The following is a 17,013-nucleotide window of genomic DNA, read 5'->3' on the forward strand; positions in this document are numbered from 1 at the left end:
GGTTTATTTACATTTTCTAATGTGTGTAAAAGGTGTAAATGCTAATAAAGAGTGACTAGCATCCATGTGTCCAGAAAAGAAAAGTAAATAATAAATTGTAGAGCATTCTTTTAGTGATATAAAATATATTTAAATTATTTTTAATAGTAAGATGTAGAGGTGGTAAAAAGTCATGTTTATTTCTGTTTATAGGGTATTCAAAAGGAAGAAAATGGAGACTTTTTTCCTTTTGTCCTAAAAGCTCCATATTCATAGCTTTCCCAATATATTATAAGAAAAAAATCTATTCCCTTCTCCTCTTTTGTTGAAAATTGAACTGGTTTTACGTCTTCGACATCAAGTGAACCCTAATCACTCTTGAATGTATTTATTTCCATGATTCGACTGAACAAATATAGACTTAATACCTGGTGAACACTGAGCGTCTTGCTAAGTACCAGGCAGCTCAAGTAGGTGGGGGTGCCTCTGAACAGGAAGGCAGGGAGGAGACCCAGGACCAAGCAACCGTGGCACCGGGTGTAGCTGGTATTCAGAGCCTGGCCTCTGCTGATTGGTGACTGAAGAGGTTCTCAGCTCTGCTGGGGATGATAGGCTTGGAAAGATGTAGGACGCGAGACCAGAGTGCTACTGCTGACAGACCACCTTCATCTCTGTATTCCTAGCATCCAGTTCAGAGGGACACAGAGTAGATATTTAAAAGCCATGTCTAGAATGAATGACTAATTCTCCCCATGAACAATCAGTAGGAGTTATTATGAGAAAATAGTCTGTACTCTAGTTCACCTTTTTCTTTTTCTTTTCAGGCAAAAAATACAGCATTAATTTTGTGTTTTAAATAGTCTTGTCTCTGCTCTTTAAATAGGACATCGACAGCACTGATCATGACAGGTGGTGTGAATACATCATGTATCGGGGGCTGATAAGGTGAGCATGGGCATTAACAAAATATTTATTAATCCCTAGAAGGCAAAACTTCACGGAAGCAGTTGGATTTTTATAAACATTGATTTTGTTGTTTACACTATGTAACATTTTTTTTCAAGGCATGGCCTAATAGCTTAAGAAGTCATAGGTGGTTAAGCGAATTTTTGATATCATGAGAACACTGCCAACTATTAAGCACAGCAACACACAGGGATCACATAGTAAGAATGGTAGTTTTTGACTGGTTATCATGATAAAAACAGCATAAACCACGGAATGAGAACGTTCTGGGTGTGAGTTCCAGGTCTGTCGATTTCTAAGCTGGTGATATAGCTATCTGGAAGGTAATACAGGGAGCAACAGTGCAGAGATCCTAACCCGGGAGCTCTGGCAGTCCAGGCACAGTGAGGGGAGGGTAGCTGCTGTGTGTATTGGGAATAAAGATAGATGGCATAAGGAAGGATACTGTCAGTGAGGGAGGGAACAGATCTTATGACGTTCTATAGACCCTTACTAAGGACTTGGAGTATGAGTAGAAGGGTGACCTTAGGAGCTGGAACAACTCACTTGCCTGGCTCATGTATTTACTGTGGGAGGTCCAGGAGGCCCCTGAGATGTTGTAAGGTCATTCTGATTATAACACTGGTTCAAAAACCCTAAGAAGCCCAGCACCTGCCAAGATAGCTGCAGGAGAGAAAGCCTGACTACTGTCTCAGTGTTTCCAGAGAGTGAGGCTAGACGAGAACCTACTGTTCATGAAGTATTTTATATGTAAAGTTGAAAACTGTTTCCGTCGAGCTCTATGTTCAAGTATTTTTGATAGGATATCAGAATTCTAGAAAACAATTAAAATTAAAAAAATTATGTGTATATGTATGTAGGTGCACCTGTTTCATGCAGTGCTCATGTACGTATGTAGGTGCACCAGTTTCATGCAATGCCCATGGAAGCCAGAGGAGGGCATTGAATCCTCTGGAACTGGAATTGCAGACAGTTGTTAGCCACCATGTGGGTGCCAGGAACTGAACCTGGGTCCTCTGCAAGAGCAGCCAGTGCTCTGAACTACTGAGCCATCTCTCCAGCCCTAGAAAACAATTTTTGAGGCAGACTGAAATACATATAACAGTTCTAAGCTGCAAAAGTAATTGACTATCAAGAAACAGTGGTATTTATGGTAACCAGTGTGTGTGTGTGTGTGTGTGTGTGTGTGTGTGTGTGTGTGTAGTTTCATATATATGAGAACAACAAGCATAGTTTCATATATAAAGCTTGTTTATTGATCTACCTCTGGTTGTCCCAGCAAAATGCCATAGACTGAGTGGTGTAAATAAAAGGCATTTCTATTCTCAAAGGTCCCAGCAGGGTTGATAAAGACTTTCCCTTTCATGTGGCTGCATTCTTCTCTAGGCTCATATGACCTTTTCTTAGCATGTGCTTATAAAATGCTCTTTTTTTGCACTTAGTAGGTGCTTAATGCTAATTGGACAACAATGGGAGACTTCCTGTTTTACTGGAAGATTCATACTGTCACATTTCCTTATCTTCAAGGACTTTAGGAATTTCTTTGAAGGTTATATCTACCAAACAGGTTAGAACTTTGATCATAGAGACCTGGGAAATAACCTAGATTTATAAGAGACAGTGCCTTAGAATTACCAAGAGCTGTAATTCCTGAACTAGCCAAATGTCTTGCCCTCTCTGACAGCTCAGGTCTCCATAAGACATTTGGTTGCAGCTTCTGACTTGCCTTTCACTGTGGGCAGACTTTGCTGCCTCTGCCCACACTGGCTCTGTAGCTCCTGTTTCTGTTTTGTGGGTTTAGTCAGTATTGGCTTTAAACTTTTCCTCCTCCTTCTCTGGCTGAAGTCCCCATCCTCTTGTACCTAAATTGTTGCAGTGGCCTCCTCACTAGTCTCTCCATTTTGACTCTTTCAATGATGTGTACCTTCTACACAGTAGCCACCACACATTTCTACCCGAACCCCTCTAACAGAGTCCCTCCTTCCTCATCTTCCTGTCTGAATCTGAGTCCTCACAGTGCTGAGTCTGCACAGGATTTGTAGCATCTGCTCCCACTCTACCCCAAGCTCCTCTCTTTTCACATTCCCCTTTCAGTCCTGGTGTAGCTGGTTCACTGAAATGCTAAGCACATTTCTAACTCAGAGCCTTTGCCTTTGTTATCCCATTTCTCTAAAACACCCTTGCTCCGGCATCTGCCTTGCCTGCTTCCTTACCGCAACGTCTTGTTTAATGTTTCTTTTCCAAGGAGGTACGTACTGACCATCCTGTAAAATAGCAATCTTGGCCACCCAGCACTCCTGTCCTCTGTACTTTCCCATGGCACTTATCTGCAACCATTTGATAGATTTTATAAAAGACACTTTTGTTTAATTTGTCTTCCAACTGGAACAAAAGGTCCATGAGAGCTAGGACTTATTACACCCCCTGTGCCCCCAATGCCTAAAATGGCGCTGCATCAGATCCACAAATGAGTGAAGCTGATGTAATTATTTTTTTTGGAAGAGGCAAAATATAAAGGAATGAAAATGAATTCCTTGCTGCTGTGCTTCCCCTACTTCTCCATCTGAGCACTTCAGTCAGAACTATTTGGATAATGTCTATAAAGTGTTTTGACTTTTCCAGACTAGAAAGAAAGCTCTAAGCAAAACAGGATGTGGAATTTTTTAGACAAATAAAATCTTTGATTTTAGACCAGTAAATGTGCCTGAAAATATGCATGTGGTATTTGAATTTTTAAAGGTAAGAAAATTGAAGCATACACTCTTGTCATTCTGAAGAAATCCTCTTATTAACCCAAAACATAATTATATGGGGAGCAATTTGTGTAGACAGAACATTCATTCATGTACAAAAGTAAAGAAAGATTGCTAAGTGTAGTTAATTAAGTATATGTACATATTCTTTATTCATTAGCAATGTTATAAAAGCAATATTTCTGTTAACATTTAGGGCAACAAATCAAGTTTATTCTAATTGTGATACATAGTCAAGTTAAAAAATGAAAACTGGCTTGGTGAGGTGGTGCACGCCTTTAGTCCCAGTACTCGGGAGGCTGAGGCAGGCAGATCTCTGTGAGTTCAAGGCCAGCCTGGTCTACATAGTGAGCTCCAGGCCAGCTGGGGCTACAGGGAGACCCTGTCTCAAAAAAAAAAAAAAAAAAAAGAAAAAAAAAAGAAAACTGGCCCGGGGGGGGGGCTTATACCCTTAATCTGAGCACTTGGGAGACAGAGGTAGGCAGATTTCTGTGAGATTGAGGCCAGCCTGGTCTACATAGCAAGTTCCAGGCCAGCTGGAGTTACAGAGAAACCCTGTTTCAAAAAAATGGAAACTGGCTTAATAATGAAGATGCTATCTTTGGCTGTTTATTGGCTTCATTGGATTTTGACTAGAAGTTGAAGACTGACTCCAGGTCCTTGCTGACACACCAGAGGTTTTTGTATAATAAGACTTTAAAAATCTTTCTATTTCTGCTGTAGGTTGGGTTATGCGAGAATTTCTCATGCTGAACTGAGCGACTCTGAAATTCAGATGGCCAAATTCAGGATCCCTGATGATCCTGTCAATTATAGAGATAACAAGAAAGTGGTCATAGATGACACAGGAGTTCCCAAGAACATTCATTTCAATCCCAGGTAAGTGAGTTCCTTTCAGTTATAGCCTAGAGGTATGAGCTACCACACTCACCTCCTAGGGAACCCAAATATTCCTCAAATGAGCTAAAAATTGTGGTAGATTCTAGAGGCACCTTCCAGGTAGGGAATCCATGGTAAAGATTATAAAATTCGGATTGGGTTGAAGTCACAGTCTTTGTTTTCTGGAATGGAGAAATGTGTTGTAGCTCTAGGCTCTGGGTAAAGGTTACAATGTTTTCACCACCACCATTACCACTACCACCATCTCTATCATTGCCACCACTACCATATCCTCATCATCACTACCATCACTACCATTACCACTATCATTATAACCATCACCACCACTACTACCCCCATCACCCCTACCACTACACTACCACTACCACCATCCCTACAACTACCACCACAACCACCACCACCACCATCCCCATCACTACCACCACCATCACTATCACAACCACTATCATCACTAAAATCACCACTACCATCATCACTACCACCATCATCATCCCCCCACCATGATCACCATCATCATCACCACCACCACCACCATCATCATCATCATCATCACCACCTCATCATCATCTTCATCAACATTATCATGGCCACCATGAGAGTGAATATCTGAGCATTCCCAGTCCTGTTCTGGATCTTTATGTCTTGTCTCAGTTTACCTCATTGAGTTAGTTGACAATATTTTATTTAGAAGAAAAGTCAGGCTGAGGAATGTGCACTACACTGCTAGGCTTATGTGGCTAATCAAAGACAGAGCTATTCAGTAGGAAGGAAGCCCAGTAGCACTATACTAGCCCATTGCTGTGGCTCTCAGCACTGGCTGCATCTTTGATTCAACCTGAGAGCATCTGAAAACTGCCATTGAGCCCCTCACATCAATTCATCAGGACTCCTTGTAGTGACTCTTGAGTTTGGGACTTAAAAAAGTTCTTTCCACGTTATTCTAATGTGCAATTCAAACTGAGACTATGGAGCATGAAGAATTCCCTTAGATTGTACATATTCTGCTAAGACATATTGGATTTTGTGTTGCTTAGTTTTTAGTAGCAGTTATCTGAGATCTGTTTGTAGCCAAGCATATGATTTGAGTGTGTGCTCTTTTCACTGTTGCACTGGGTAAGACAGGACTTCCACATAAACCTGGACACCGAGCACGTGCTAGACAGTATTATCACTCAGTATGTCTGCGTCAGCAGCCAGTAGCTGGAGCAATGTCTCAGACTTTGTCAAGGGCAAAGCTGCACTTCTCCATTTCATTTCTTTATTTCCTTGTCCCTACTTACAATAAAGATCTGGACCAGAGCATAGGCAATACATGTAAGGGAAGCTAAGACCAAGCCTTGCTTTGTTTCCATCACTGTTTCTCTCATGCTACATACATAAGTGCAAAGTGGTTGTGAAGTCAGGCTCCGTGCGCTAGCCAAGGACTGCATAGCTAGCCACTTCAGCTAAGCCTCAAATCCTTCAGCTAAAAGTGGGGAAAAAAATAACAGTGCCATCTATGGCGTAAGGTAACTTGAGGTTTGACTGACACAGGCGTTTCTTAGAATAGTGCATGGCGAGGGCTCATGTTGCAACAATGACGCAGTGTGGCAACAGATGTGAGGGTTCCCTCTTTTTGCTCTTTGAGGTCACTTCTTAAATGCAAAGTAGAACGGTTGGGCAGAAAAGATTCTTCTTGTTCCTTTACTCTTCATATACTAGGAGTGTGGCACAATCCCAATAAAAGATTTCTTGGCAAACCACAACTGCAGATTGAGCCAAGACAGCTGTGATTGAGCTGGATCTGCATTCCTGCCCAGCGACGAGAAGACTGGCCCTGGAGAAGGCCTGCCTTCCTTGAAATGCTGTGCTCAGAACACTCACCATCTGCTCTCAGTGCTTTAAACTATCTGATACACTGTTGTTAACTTTAGTCACAATGCCTTAGAGGGGCAGATCCCAGAACTCATTCACCTTGTGTAATTGAAATAATTTCCTTTGACCTGTGTCTCCTCCAACCCAGCCCCTGCTGTACTTTCTGCTTCTGTAGTTTTTAGAGATTCTGCATATAAAAGAACACTCTCCCTCTGTGTCTTTCTCTGTTTCTCTGTCTGTCTATCTGTCTGTCTCTCCCTCTCTTCTCCCCCTTCTCACCTGCCCTCCTTTCCTCTTCTGTCGATTGCTAATTCCTTAGGGGCCTTGTTTTTTGACACAGGGTTTCTTACCAGCTTGAAGTTGCCAGATAGGCTGGCCGGCCAGCAAGCCCTTATGATCTGCATGTCCCTGCTTCCCCCAGCACTGGGATTACAAGTGCATGCTACCATACCTGGCTTTGTAATGAGGATTCTGAGGCTCAAATGCAGGTCCTCATGCTTGCACAGCAAGCTTTTTACTGACAGAGCCATTTTCCCAGCTCTTTTTATAGCCAAGTTTTAAGTTGACATATAAAGTAAAGTGCTTCATTCTGGCATTTTAAACATATGTATCATTTTACCTGGTTCTTATTCATCCCCCTCCCCACTGCCCTCCTCCATCTTTCCTGCTCCTCCAGAGAGTGTAATAGAGTCATGTCACATTCCCCTTTTTTGCCCCTTCCCCATCTGTTAAGTGCTCTTCCTCCCTCTTATGATCCCCTTTAAAATTTTCATGACGGACACACATCTATCTATCTATCTATCTATTTATCTATCTATCTATCTATCTATCTATCTATCTATCTATCTATCTATCTATCTATCATCTATCATCTATCTATCTTCTATCTATCATCTATCATCTATCTATCTATATCTATCTATCATCTATCTATCATCTATTATCTATCTATGTATCTATGTATTTATCTATCTATCATCTATCTATGTATCTATCTATGTATCTATGTATCTATGCATTTGCCTATCTATTTAATCATCTATCATCTTCTATCTATCATCTTCTATCTGTCTATCATCTTCTATCTATCATCTTCTATCTGTCTATCATCTTCTATCTATCTATCTACACACATACACACACACAAACATTTAAATCTAGATTCCACATAGTAAGGAAAACGTGGTATTTGTCTTTCTGAGTCTGGCATATTTTGCTTAACAATGATTTACATCTACTTTTCTGAAAATGTCATTATTTCATTTTCTTTATGGCTGAATAAAATTCCATTGGGTGTATGCACCACATTTTCTTTATCTATTCATCTGTTGATGGACATCTAGGCTGGCTCCATTTCTTAGCTCTGTGAAATGGATGTGCAAGAGTCTCTGTGGTATATTGACTTAGAGTCTTTAGGGTCTACACCACGGGTGGTAGAGCTGGCTCATGTGCAGTTCTATCTTTAGGTTTTTGAGAAATCTTCACACTGATTTCCATAGTGGTTGTACAAGTTTACACTCCTACCAACAGAATATAAGGGCTTTTCTTTCCCCACGTCCTGACCAGCATTTGTTTTCTTGATGATAGCCATTCTGAATGAGGTGAGATAGAATTACAAAAGTTTTAATTTGCATGTCTCTTATGGCTATGGGTGTTGAGCACTTTTTCAAATATTTATTGGTATTTTACATTTCTTTGAGAACTGTCTATTCAGTTCATTAGTCCATTTATTAATTGGATGACTTTTGATGTTTGATTTTTCATAATTCTTTATAATATTCTAGATATTAATCCCCTGTCTGGTGTGGCATTGGCAAAGATTTTTACCCCCATTCTTTAGACTGCCTCTGTACTCTGGTGACTGCTTTCTTTGCTGTGCAGAACTTTTAAATTTTATTTAATTCCACTTGCCAATTCTTCAGATTATTTCTTGTTCTACTGGAGTCCTTTTCAGAGAATCCTTGCCTGTGCCTATATCTTCAAGTGTCTTACCTATGTTTTCTTCTGTCAGTTTCAATGGTTCAGACTTTAAGTATTTAATCCATTCTGAATAGACTTGGGGCGGGTGAGAGATACACATCTAGTTTCATTCTTCCACGTGTAAACATCTAGCTTTCTTAGCACCATTTGTTGAAGAGGCTTTTTCCAATATATGTTTTTGACACCTTGTGGAAAATTAGGTGGCTATAGCCATGTGGGTTTATTTCTGGATTCCCTGTTCTAGTTCATTGGTCTACATTGCTTCTTCTGTGCTAGAACTATACAGTGTTTGAAAAACTGAAAGAGAAAATGGTGAAAGACACATGACAAAAAAGAAAGAATAAAAGAACACAAAGAAAGGAAAAGAGTAAAGATTACTCAATAATGAAAAAAATGTACGAAGGAAATTAGATGAGTGTATGAAAGGAAATTGAAAAACAAAATGTTTTTTAAAAAGCGCAACTGGGTGAAAATGCTACTGAAAGTATAGTAAAAATAAAAAAGTGGAAGTTCTAGGGAAAAGCAGCTGCAGTAGCTTCTGTCTGGACCCCCAGTAACTGGAGACTCCCTGTTAGCAGCAGCTTCTGTCCAGGCCCTTAATAATTGGAGACTGCTTGTTATCAGCAGCTTCTGTCAGGACCCTCAGTAACTGGAGACTGCCCGTTATCAGCATGGGGAGGTGTCAGTTGAACTCAAGGGTTCTTGTCTTTTTATGGTATTTGCTGGTATTGAGCCTGTCTAGGTCAAGTGTCTGATGTCTGCCAGAGCTGTCTTACTTAAGTAGCTTCCCTTCTTAGAGTACCAGGGGAGGGTCTTTGCTGGCCACACTTAGCTTTGCAGTATGCGGGTTGGACAGGTTCTCTGACTCCCAAGACTTCCCCAGATCCTACCCTCCCTCACTGGGGTGGTCAGTGTTCTATCTAGAAGATGTCTTACAAGTGTGTCAAGAATATGTCAAGTGGGGCTGGAGAGATGGCTCAGTGGTTAAGAGCACTGACTGCTCTTGCAGAGGACCCAGATTCGATTCCCAGCACCTACATGGCGGCTGCAAACTGTTCTTAACTCCAGTTCCAGGGGAATCTGAAGCCCTCTTCTGATCTCTGCGGAATTGCATGACACAGGTGCACTCACATACATGCAGGCAATACACTCATACACATAAAATAAAAATAACGAATAAAATATTTTAAAAAAAGAATATGTGAAGCAACCATGAATCTGAGATCTCCACAGGTGAAGGACATGTACTCATATTTCCCAAAACACCCCACCCCCACCTCAAAAACTGACCACCTGCCTAAGGGATGCAGCAGTGGGTGGCGAGTATCCCTCTGAAACGTGAGAGTTCTCAGATTCTTCAGCAGTGAACACCAGGCAGGTGCTCTGGAGCTTGATCCACCTGCTGACCTCAAGCTCAGGGTTGTCAAGATCCAGAGTTATTCTCAGCTGATGAGGTCTGCTCCCAGTCCCTGTGGGTGGGGCTACCTTTCCTTGTGTCCTTCCCTGCTTGGGCTGGGTTTCCTGCAACCTTTACTTTCTGGCTTGTCAGCATCTACCTTCCTGTTCCCAACTGCCTCCCAGGCTGTCTCTCACCTTGAGGCAGTGGCAGGTTAAATTCAGGCTTCCTGACTTGTGGTTTGTTCCTTATTCTCAGGTGCTCAGGGTGGCTTAGTTTTAAGTAATAGGGCCCCTCTCAATATGACACCAAACCCCCACCCTCCCAATCATATAGAGCAACAATGGGATTTCTATCCACTGCTGATCCTTCTAGGAAAGGAATCACTATCTCACCAAAACCTGTAACTGGATTTGAGACTTGTGAGCATTATGGACTTGTCCTGAGGGGCAGCATGGCTAGTGGCTCTTCACCACCAGTTTTACCTTCTGGAAGAGGCTTCTGTTTCTCCCTCCACCACTGGAAAACCATAAAGACAGAGCTGTGCTCAGCCCGGCTAGCTTCTTTTTCAGTATATCACTCATCTTTTTCTTGGCACTTTGAACTGTTCTATCACTATCTTTGTGAATTTCCAAAGCTCCCCCCTCCCTTTGAAATAGAGTATATTCTCTCTCTTGTGCTCTCTCTCTCTCTCTCTCTCTCTCTCTCTCTCCCTCTCTCCCTCCTTCCCTCCCTCCCTCCCTCCCACTCCAGCCACCTCTGTCTTGCTACCCCACCATGACTCTTGCCCCTTTGGAACTGGAACCGTAAGCTAAATAAACTCTTCCTTTTATAAGTTCCCTTGGTCATGGTGTTTCTATCACAGCAATAGAAAAGTAACTAAGACGGTTCTGGGGACTGAACCAAAGACTAGAGTGCATGCTAGGAAAGCACCCTGACAGCTTAGCTACAGCCTCAGTCCAGTGAACTCTGCTACTTAACCAGGTCACACTGAAGCAGCCTGTAGTCTGTCTCTTTCCTTGTGGTTTTTAGTTTGCATTTGTTTTCATATACCTGTTAGCTGTTTGAAAATCTTCTTTTGAGATATGTTTATTTGGGTCCCTTGCCTTTCTGTCAGGGTGATGCTGGCCTAGTGAAATGTATTTGCAAGAGTTCTTTCATTTTCAGTGTTTTGGAAGAGTCTGAGGAGGGTCAGCATTAATTTTTCTTTCAATATTGCATGGAAGTCAGCAACACTACCAGGTCTTGGACTGTTTTGAGGGGTGGACAGAGGGTTTTGGTAGCTGACTCAGTCCCCCTGTCAGACTGTTTAGACTTTACATTTCTTCATCATTTGGTCTTGGTAGGTTGTATGTGCCTATGAATGAATCTGTTTCCTCCAGGTTATTCACTCTGCTGGTGTAAAACTGTTCATAGTGGTCTCTGATGATCCTTTGGACTTCTGTGGCATCAGTTGTGATGTGTCTTTCTAACATTCATAATTCTCTTTGAGGTTTCTCTTGTCAGTGTAATTAAAGTTTCATCAGTTTAAAAAATCTTTTCAAGAGGCCAACTCTTAGTCTCTTGATATTTCATTTTTCTATTTTCATATTTTACTCTGATCTGTGTTATTTTATTTATTTATTATTTGGTCTTTGTGAGACAAGGTCTCCCTGTAGCCCCAGCTGGCCTAGAACTCGCTATGTAGACCAGGCTGGCCTCAATCTTACCTGCTTCTGCCTCCTGAGTGCTAAGATTAAAGAAATGTGCCAACCCTGCCCCCCGCCCCAGCTTTGCTCTTTCTTGTTTTTGACTCTGGGCATTGCTTTTTCTTTTTCTAGATTACTAAAGTATAAAATTAGGCTCTGTAAAATCTTTTTCCTTTAAGTTGGACATATATTGCTACAAACTTCTGTCTTAAAACTCCTCTTGCTCTATTCCATATGTTTTGGCATTTTGTATTTCCATTTTAATTCACATCATTATTTAAATTTTTATTTTTAAAAGTATTTTAGTTATTATTTTTATTTTATGTGTAAGTGTGTATTACCTGCATGTAGGTAAGTGCACCCGTGTTGTGTAATGCCTGTGGAGGACAGAGGAGGCTGTGGATCCCCTGGGACTGGAGTTATGGACAATTGTTAGCTGCTATGTGGGTGCTGGGATTCGAACCTGGGTCTTCTGCAAGAACAGCCAGTGTTCTTTTTTTATTTTCAGGCTGATGCTACTTTATTATTATTTTTTTTACTTTTACAAAAACTTTGAGACTTTCATACATGCATATAAGGTGTTTTGATCAAATCCATGCCCACTCTCTCCCTTCCAATACCTCCCATATCTCCCCATCACTTTTTTTTCTTTTTCTTTTTTTCTTCTTTCATTTCAGCCAGTGTTCTTAACTGCTGAGCCATCTCTCCAGCCCCTGTTTTGATTTTTTCTTTGATGCCTCTGGTCATTCATGTATGTGCTGTTTAATTTCTACATGTTCGTGAATTTTCCCATTTCTGCTATTGATTTCCAGTTTTTACTACTGTGGTTAGAAAAGATATTCAACATGATTCAAATATTCTTACATTGATTAGGACTCATGTCCTAAAATAGGATCTGTCCTGGAGAATGTTCCATGTAAGTCTGAAAAGAATGTTTACTCTACTGCTGCAGTGAGGTCTTCTGAATGTAGTGTATATATTTGTTGAGTTCATTTTCTCTATAGTGTAGTGTTGAGTCCAATTTGTCCCTATTGATTTTCCATCTGGATTCATTTTTGGAAATATGAAGCCATCTATTAGTAATGCCCTCTTTTGTAACTTCCCTTTATATATTTAGGTGCTTTGGTGTTGAGTGTGTACATATATATACAGCTGTCACATTCCATTGGTTGATAGATCCCCTTATCATTATATGATGGCCTTCTTTGTCTCCTGTGAAAGCTTTTTATTTAAAGTCAGTTTTGTCTGCTATTAGTATAGCTGCCCCTGCTGTGTTTTAGTTACCATTTGCATAGAATATCTCCTTACAGCCCTTCACTTTCAGCCTCTGTGTGTTGTTAAAGCCAAACTGAGTTGTATAGGCAGCATATTGTTGGAGCTTAAAAAAAAAAACAAGGACTGGAAAGATGGCTCAGAGATTAAGAGCACTGGCTGCTCTCGCAGAGGACCTGAGTTCGATTTCTAGTATCCACATTGTTGGTGACTAATAACTGTCCGTAACTCCAGTTCCAGGGGAATCCAACACCATTTTCTAACCTCCTCAAGCATTGCATGACATGGGTGCATTTACATACATGCAGTCAATACACTCATACACATAAAATAAAAAATAAAATACAACCCCCCCAAATTCATCGATCACACTGTATTTCATTTGTGGAGAATTTGATTCATTTACATTTAAAGTAATTGATTGGCGAGAACTTAGTGCTGCCATTTAAAAATCACCTTCTTATTGGTTTGCAGTTCTTTGCTTGTGTTCTTCCTCTCTTGCTGTCTTCCATTATGACTTGAAGATTTATCTATTGAAGATTTATGTTTGTAGTTACCTGAGGCTTACATAAAACATCTCATAACTCTACTTCAAACTTATAATAATTTTGTTTGAAAACAAAATCTTTACTCCTATTTTACTTTTCTATTGTTTGTGAGTTTTATACATGCATATACTATGTTTTGATTAAATCCACCCTCCATTCCCTCACTCCCAACTCCTTCCCTATCTTCATTTTTACCTACCAACTTCATTCTTTCTCTCTCTCTCATTCCACAGAGTCCACTTAGTGCTGCCTGTATTGCATGGTTGTAGGACCATCTACTGGAGCATGGGTAGCCTCTCAGGGGCCACATTCCTGAGAAAACTGACTCGCCCTCCCACAGCAGCCATCAGCTAACATGAAAGACCTCTGAAAATGCCATACAGAAAATTACTATTGTAGAAGCATTCTAAAATATATAGATATAATATATAAAAGGGGATTAAATGGAGTCACCATATCATGGGGGCGGGGGGGGGGCAGTGCCTCCTTCAGACACCATAGACTATCAAAGAAAAAGCACAGTGCCAGAAATGGGTTACCTCTTTTCAAGCTGTTGGTCAATGGGGTCCCATAGACCTCCCCCCAACATTACAGCCAATTGTCATTTCTCTTGGTTACTCTCCAGAACTTGATGGTAAGACCTATTGCTGAAAACACTGCATACTCAAGTCATAGGACATAAAGAAATCAAGCTGGTACCAACCTGGAAGCTTCAACCCTACTGGCTAACTTTCATAATGCTAGAAGGATCTATTTACACTGCCAGGGAGAAAAGTGTTCAGCACTCTTACCCATCTGTGAACCATATGAGCTACAATAATGACTGATCTGGCATGAAATGCCTACTGGTGCAATTGTGGCACAAATGTTACAGGACTAAACCATCTTATTTTATTTACAAAACAATTCACATATCTTGTGTATCATGTACCCATTAACAAATTATTAGAGTTGGACTTCTTTTTAGTACTTTCATACTAGAGTTAGAAGATTTCAGTTTTAAAGTCTACTGTCCTTAAGACAGGTTAATAGGGGACTGGCTTGATGTTGTGGCAGAGGCTTGGTCTGTGGGTGTCACCCTGGTGAAATGTTCTCAGGGGTATGTTTGGTGATGGGGTCTGCAACAAAGTCTGGTCTTGGTGTTGGCTTTCTCCCTTCTCCCATATGGAAAGTGTCCCCTCTTTGCTGTGCTACCCGGACCTGGGAGAGTTGATGCAGGTCATATGAAGCCATTTCATACTTTCTTCATTGAATCTCTTATTTCTGTGTTACAGAAATAGCTATCATTGAGCTATAATCGGTCACCGGAATTCCTTAGCTTTTCTGAAGGCATTTTTGCATGTGAATAATTTTGCATGTGGATAATTGTTTAAACTGTTTCTATGAAGAGGTGGGCACTGGAAAGCCTCATTCCATCATCTCGCTGAACTCACTCTTGTGTATGTTGATATACCACATGATACTCCTGATTTTGTAAATGTAGGAAGCATGTATGTGTGTATGTATGTATGTATGTATGTATGCATATATGCATATATGCATGTGAATTCTATTTGTGAATTTGATTTTTTTTCTTCCAAGTAGTATATCATGACCTTCCTTCCATAATACTCTACTTGAAACATTTTAATGATTGCATAATACTCCATTGTATAAATGTATTAAATATTAATCAGTTTGGTTAATTTTGTTCATTTATTCTCTTGTTATTACAAAAAATCTCCCAGGAGCTCCTTTCCTGTGTGTCTTTGGATACATCCTTAGTTACTTTCTGAGGATTTAGTTGTAGATATGGAACAGGGGAGTCAAATGAACTGAAAAATCTTACTATTTCTTATCACTATCATCTTGAGACGACAAAGTAAGTGGCTCTCCCATCTCCTACAGTCCACAGGTTTGTTGGCTGTCATGGCTGCCAGTGAGGAAAAGGAAGTCCCTGTCCTCCTTTTCTCAGGTCTTAGCTCCCAGTGCCTTGGATGTTTCATCACACCACCCAGGGCCATGTGGTTAGCAACCCATCAGGGAAACAGACAGGGAATCTGCAGCAAAGCACCTGCAGGCCATTTAGAAGCTGAGCCAAGACACACATACACACACACACACACACACACACACACACACACACACACACACACAAATGTACATGAATAAACCTTCATGTGTCCTGACTGCTTTGCTTGTAAAGTAGATAGTATGAAATTCAGAACTAGAGAGAAAACCAGCAGTGTTGTCAGCTGATAATCCTGAACAGTTGTAAGGTTGTAAGTTTGAAATGGTACATTACCACGGGTAGAACTGTGGAGATTAAGATTTCAGCCTAGGTGCTGGAGAGGTGGCTCAGTGATTAAGAGCACTGGCTGCTCTTGCAGAGGACCTGGGTTCAATTCCCAGCACCCATATGGTGGCTAACAACCATCTGTAGCTCCAGTTCCAGGGAATTTGATGCCCTCTTCTGACCTCCATGGGCAATGCATGACACAGGTGCACATATACACATGCAGGCAATATGCTCATACATATAAAATAAAAATAATAAATAAAGCTGGGTGTGGTGGTGCACGCTTTTAATCCCAGCACTTGGGAGGCAGAGGCAGGCAGATCTCTGTGAGTTCAAGGCCAGCCTGGTCTACATAGTGAGTTTCAGGACAGCTGGGGCTTGCAGGGAGATCCTGTCTCAAAAAGACCAAATATATATATATATATATACACATATATATATATAATAAAAAATATTTCACTCTGTCTCTCTCACAATCCTTTTAATTTCTATTTCATCTGATTTTTTTCCCTTGCTGGTTTTGTAAATTGGTCAATACCCATTTTTAAGATGGATAAGTAAAACCAGAATAGTTGATTGAAATTTTCCATGAGGACATCCCTTGTTTATGAATAGCCCTCACATGCCAATTCTTCCTTTTTTAGATTTGGATCCTACAAAGAAGGACACAATCATGAAAATAACCATCATTTTCACATGAGTACCCCCAAATACTTTGTTTGAACAACTTAAAACAAGAAGCCATCAACTGTGCAAGTCTAAGGGGAAAATACAGAAGATCAAAAAGAAGAGTTTCATGAAAATGGGAAGAGTCTTATGACAAACCTCAGGTGTTAAAAATATGATATCATATGCTGGGAAATCCATCAATTCATAAAATATGCTGCTTAATAAAGGCATTTCTCCAAATTATTTTTGTTAAACCTTTGGTAAAAAATGAGTGTGTGGGAGAATGGAGAGATTGTTCAGTGGTTAAGAGCACTCTTGCAGAGGACCCAGGTTTGAATCCCAGCACCCACATAACAGCTAACAACCACCTGTATTTCTAGTTCCAGGGGACCCAATGCCCTCTTCTGACTTCTGCAGGCATTACATGACACGGGGCACTTATATGCATGCAGGCAATAATACACTCATATGCATAAAATGAAAATAATAAGTAAAATGTTTTTAAAAAGTGAGTTCGAGGCCAGCCTGGTCTACATAGTGAGTTCCAGGCCAGCTTGGGCTACAGGGAGACCCTATCTCAAAAAGACCAAAAAAAAAAAAAAAAAAAAGTGAGTGTGTGGTAATATAAGAAAGTCTTAGGGCTGGGACTGTAGCTAAATGAGAGTGCTTACCTGTCTTGTGTGAGGCCCTAGGTGCAATCCACAGCACTGCCAGGAACTAAAAAGGAAAA

General features: G+C 40.7%; 1 protein-coding gene across 1 annotated transcript in view; it reads left to right on the forward strand.

Moving 5' to 3' along the window:
- Cwh43 (cell wall biogenesis 43 C-terminal homolog) overlaps positions 1-16,466 on the forward strand; it is a 56,461-nt gene extending 39,995 nt beyond the window's left edge. Inside the window, exons 14-16 of the mRNA XM_008851561.1 lie at positions 863-924; positions 4,422-4,577; positions 16,259-16,466. Of these exons, the coding sequence (XP_008849783.1) occupies positions 863-924; positions 4,422-4,577; positions 16,259-16,337 (297 nt within the window). The 3' untranslated portion in view covers positions 16,338-16,466. The remainder of the gene's footprint in view (positions 1-862; positions 925-4,421; positions 4,578-16,258) is intronic.
- The last annotated feature ends 547 nt before the right edge of the window (positions 16,467-17,013 follow it).

The sequence above is a fragment of the Nannospalax galili genome, unplaced genomic scaffold (genome assembly GCF_000622305.1).
Source record: "Nannospalax galili isolate Female #2095 unplaced genomic scaffold, S.galili_v1.0 scaffold1586, whole genome shotgun sequence".
NCBI classification, from domain to species: domain Eukaryota; kingdom Metazoa; phylum Chordata; class Mammalia; order Rodentia; family Spalacidae; genus Nannospalax; species Nannospalax galili.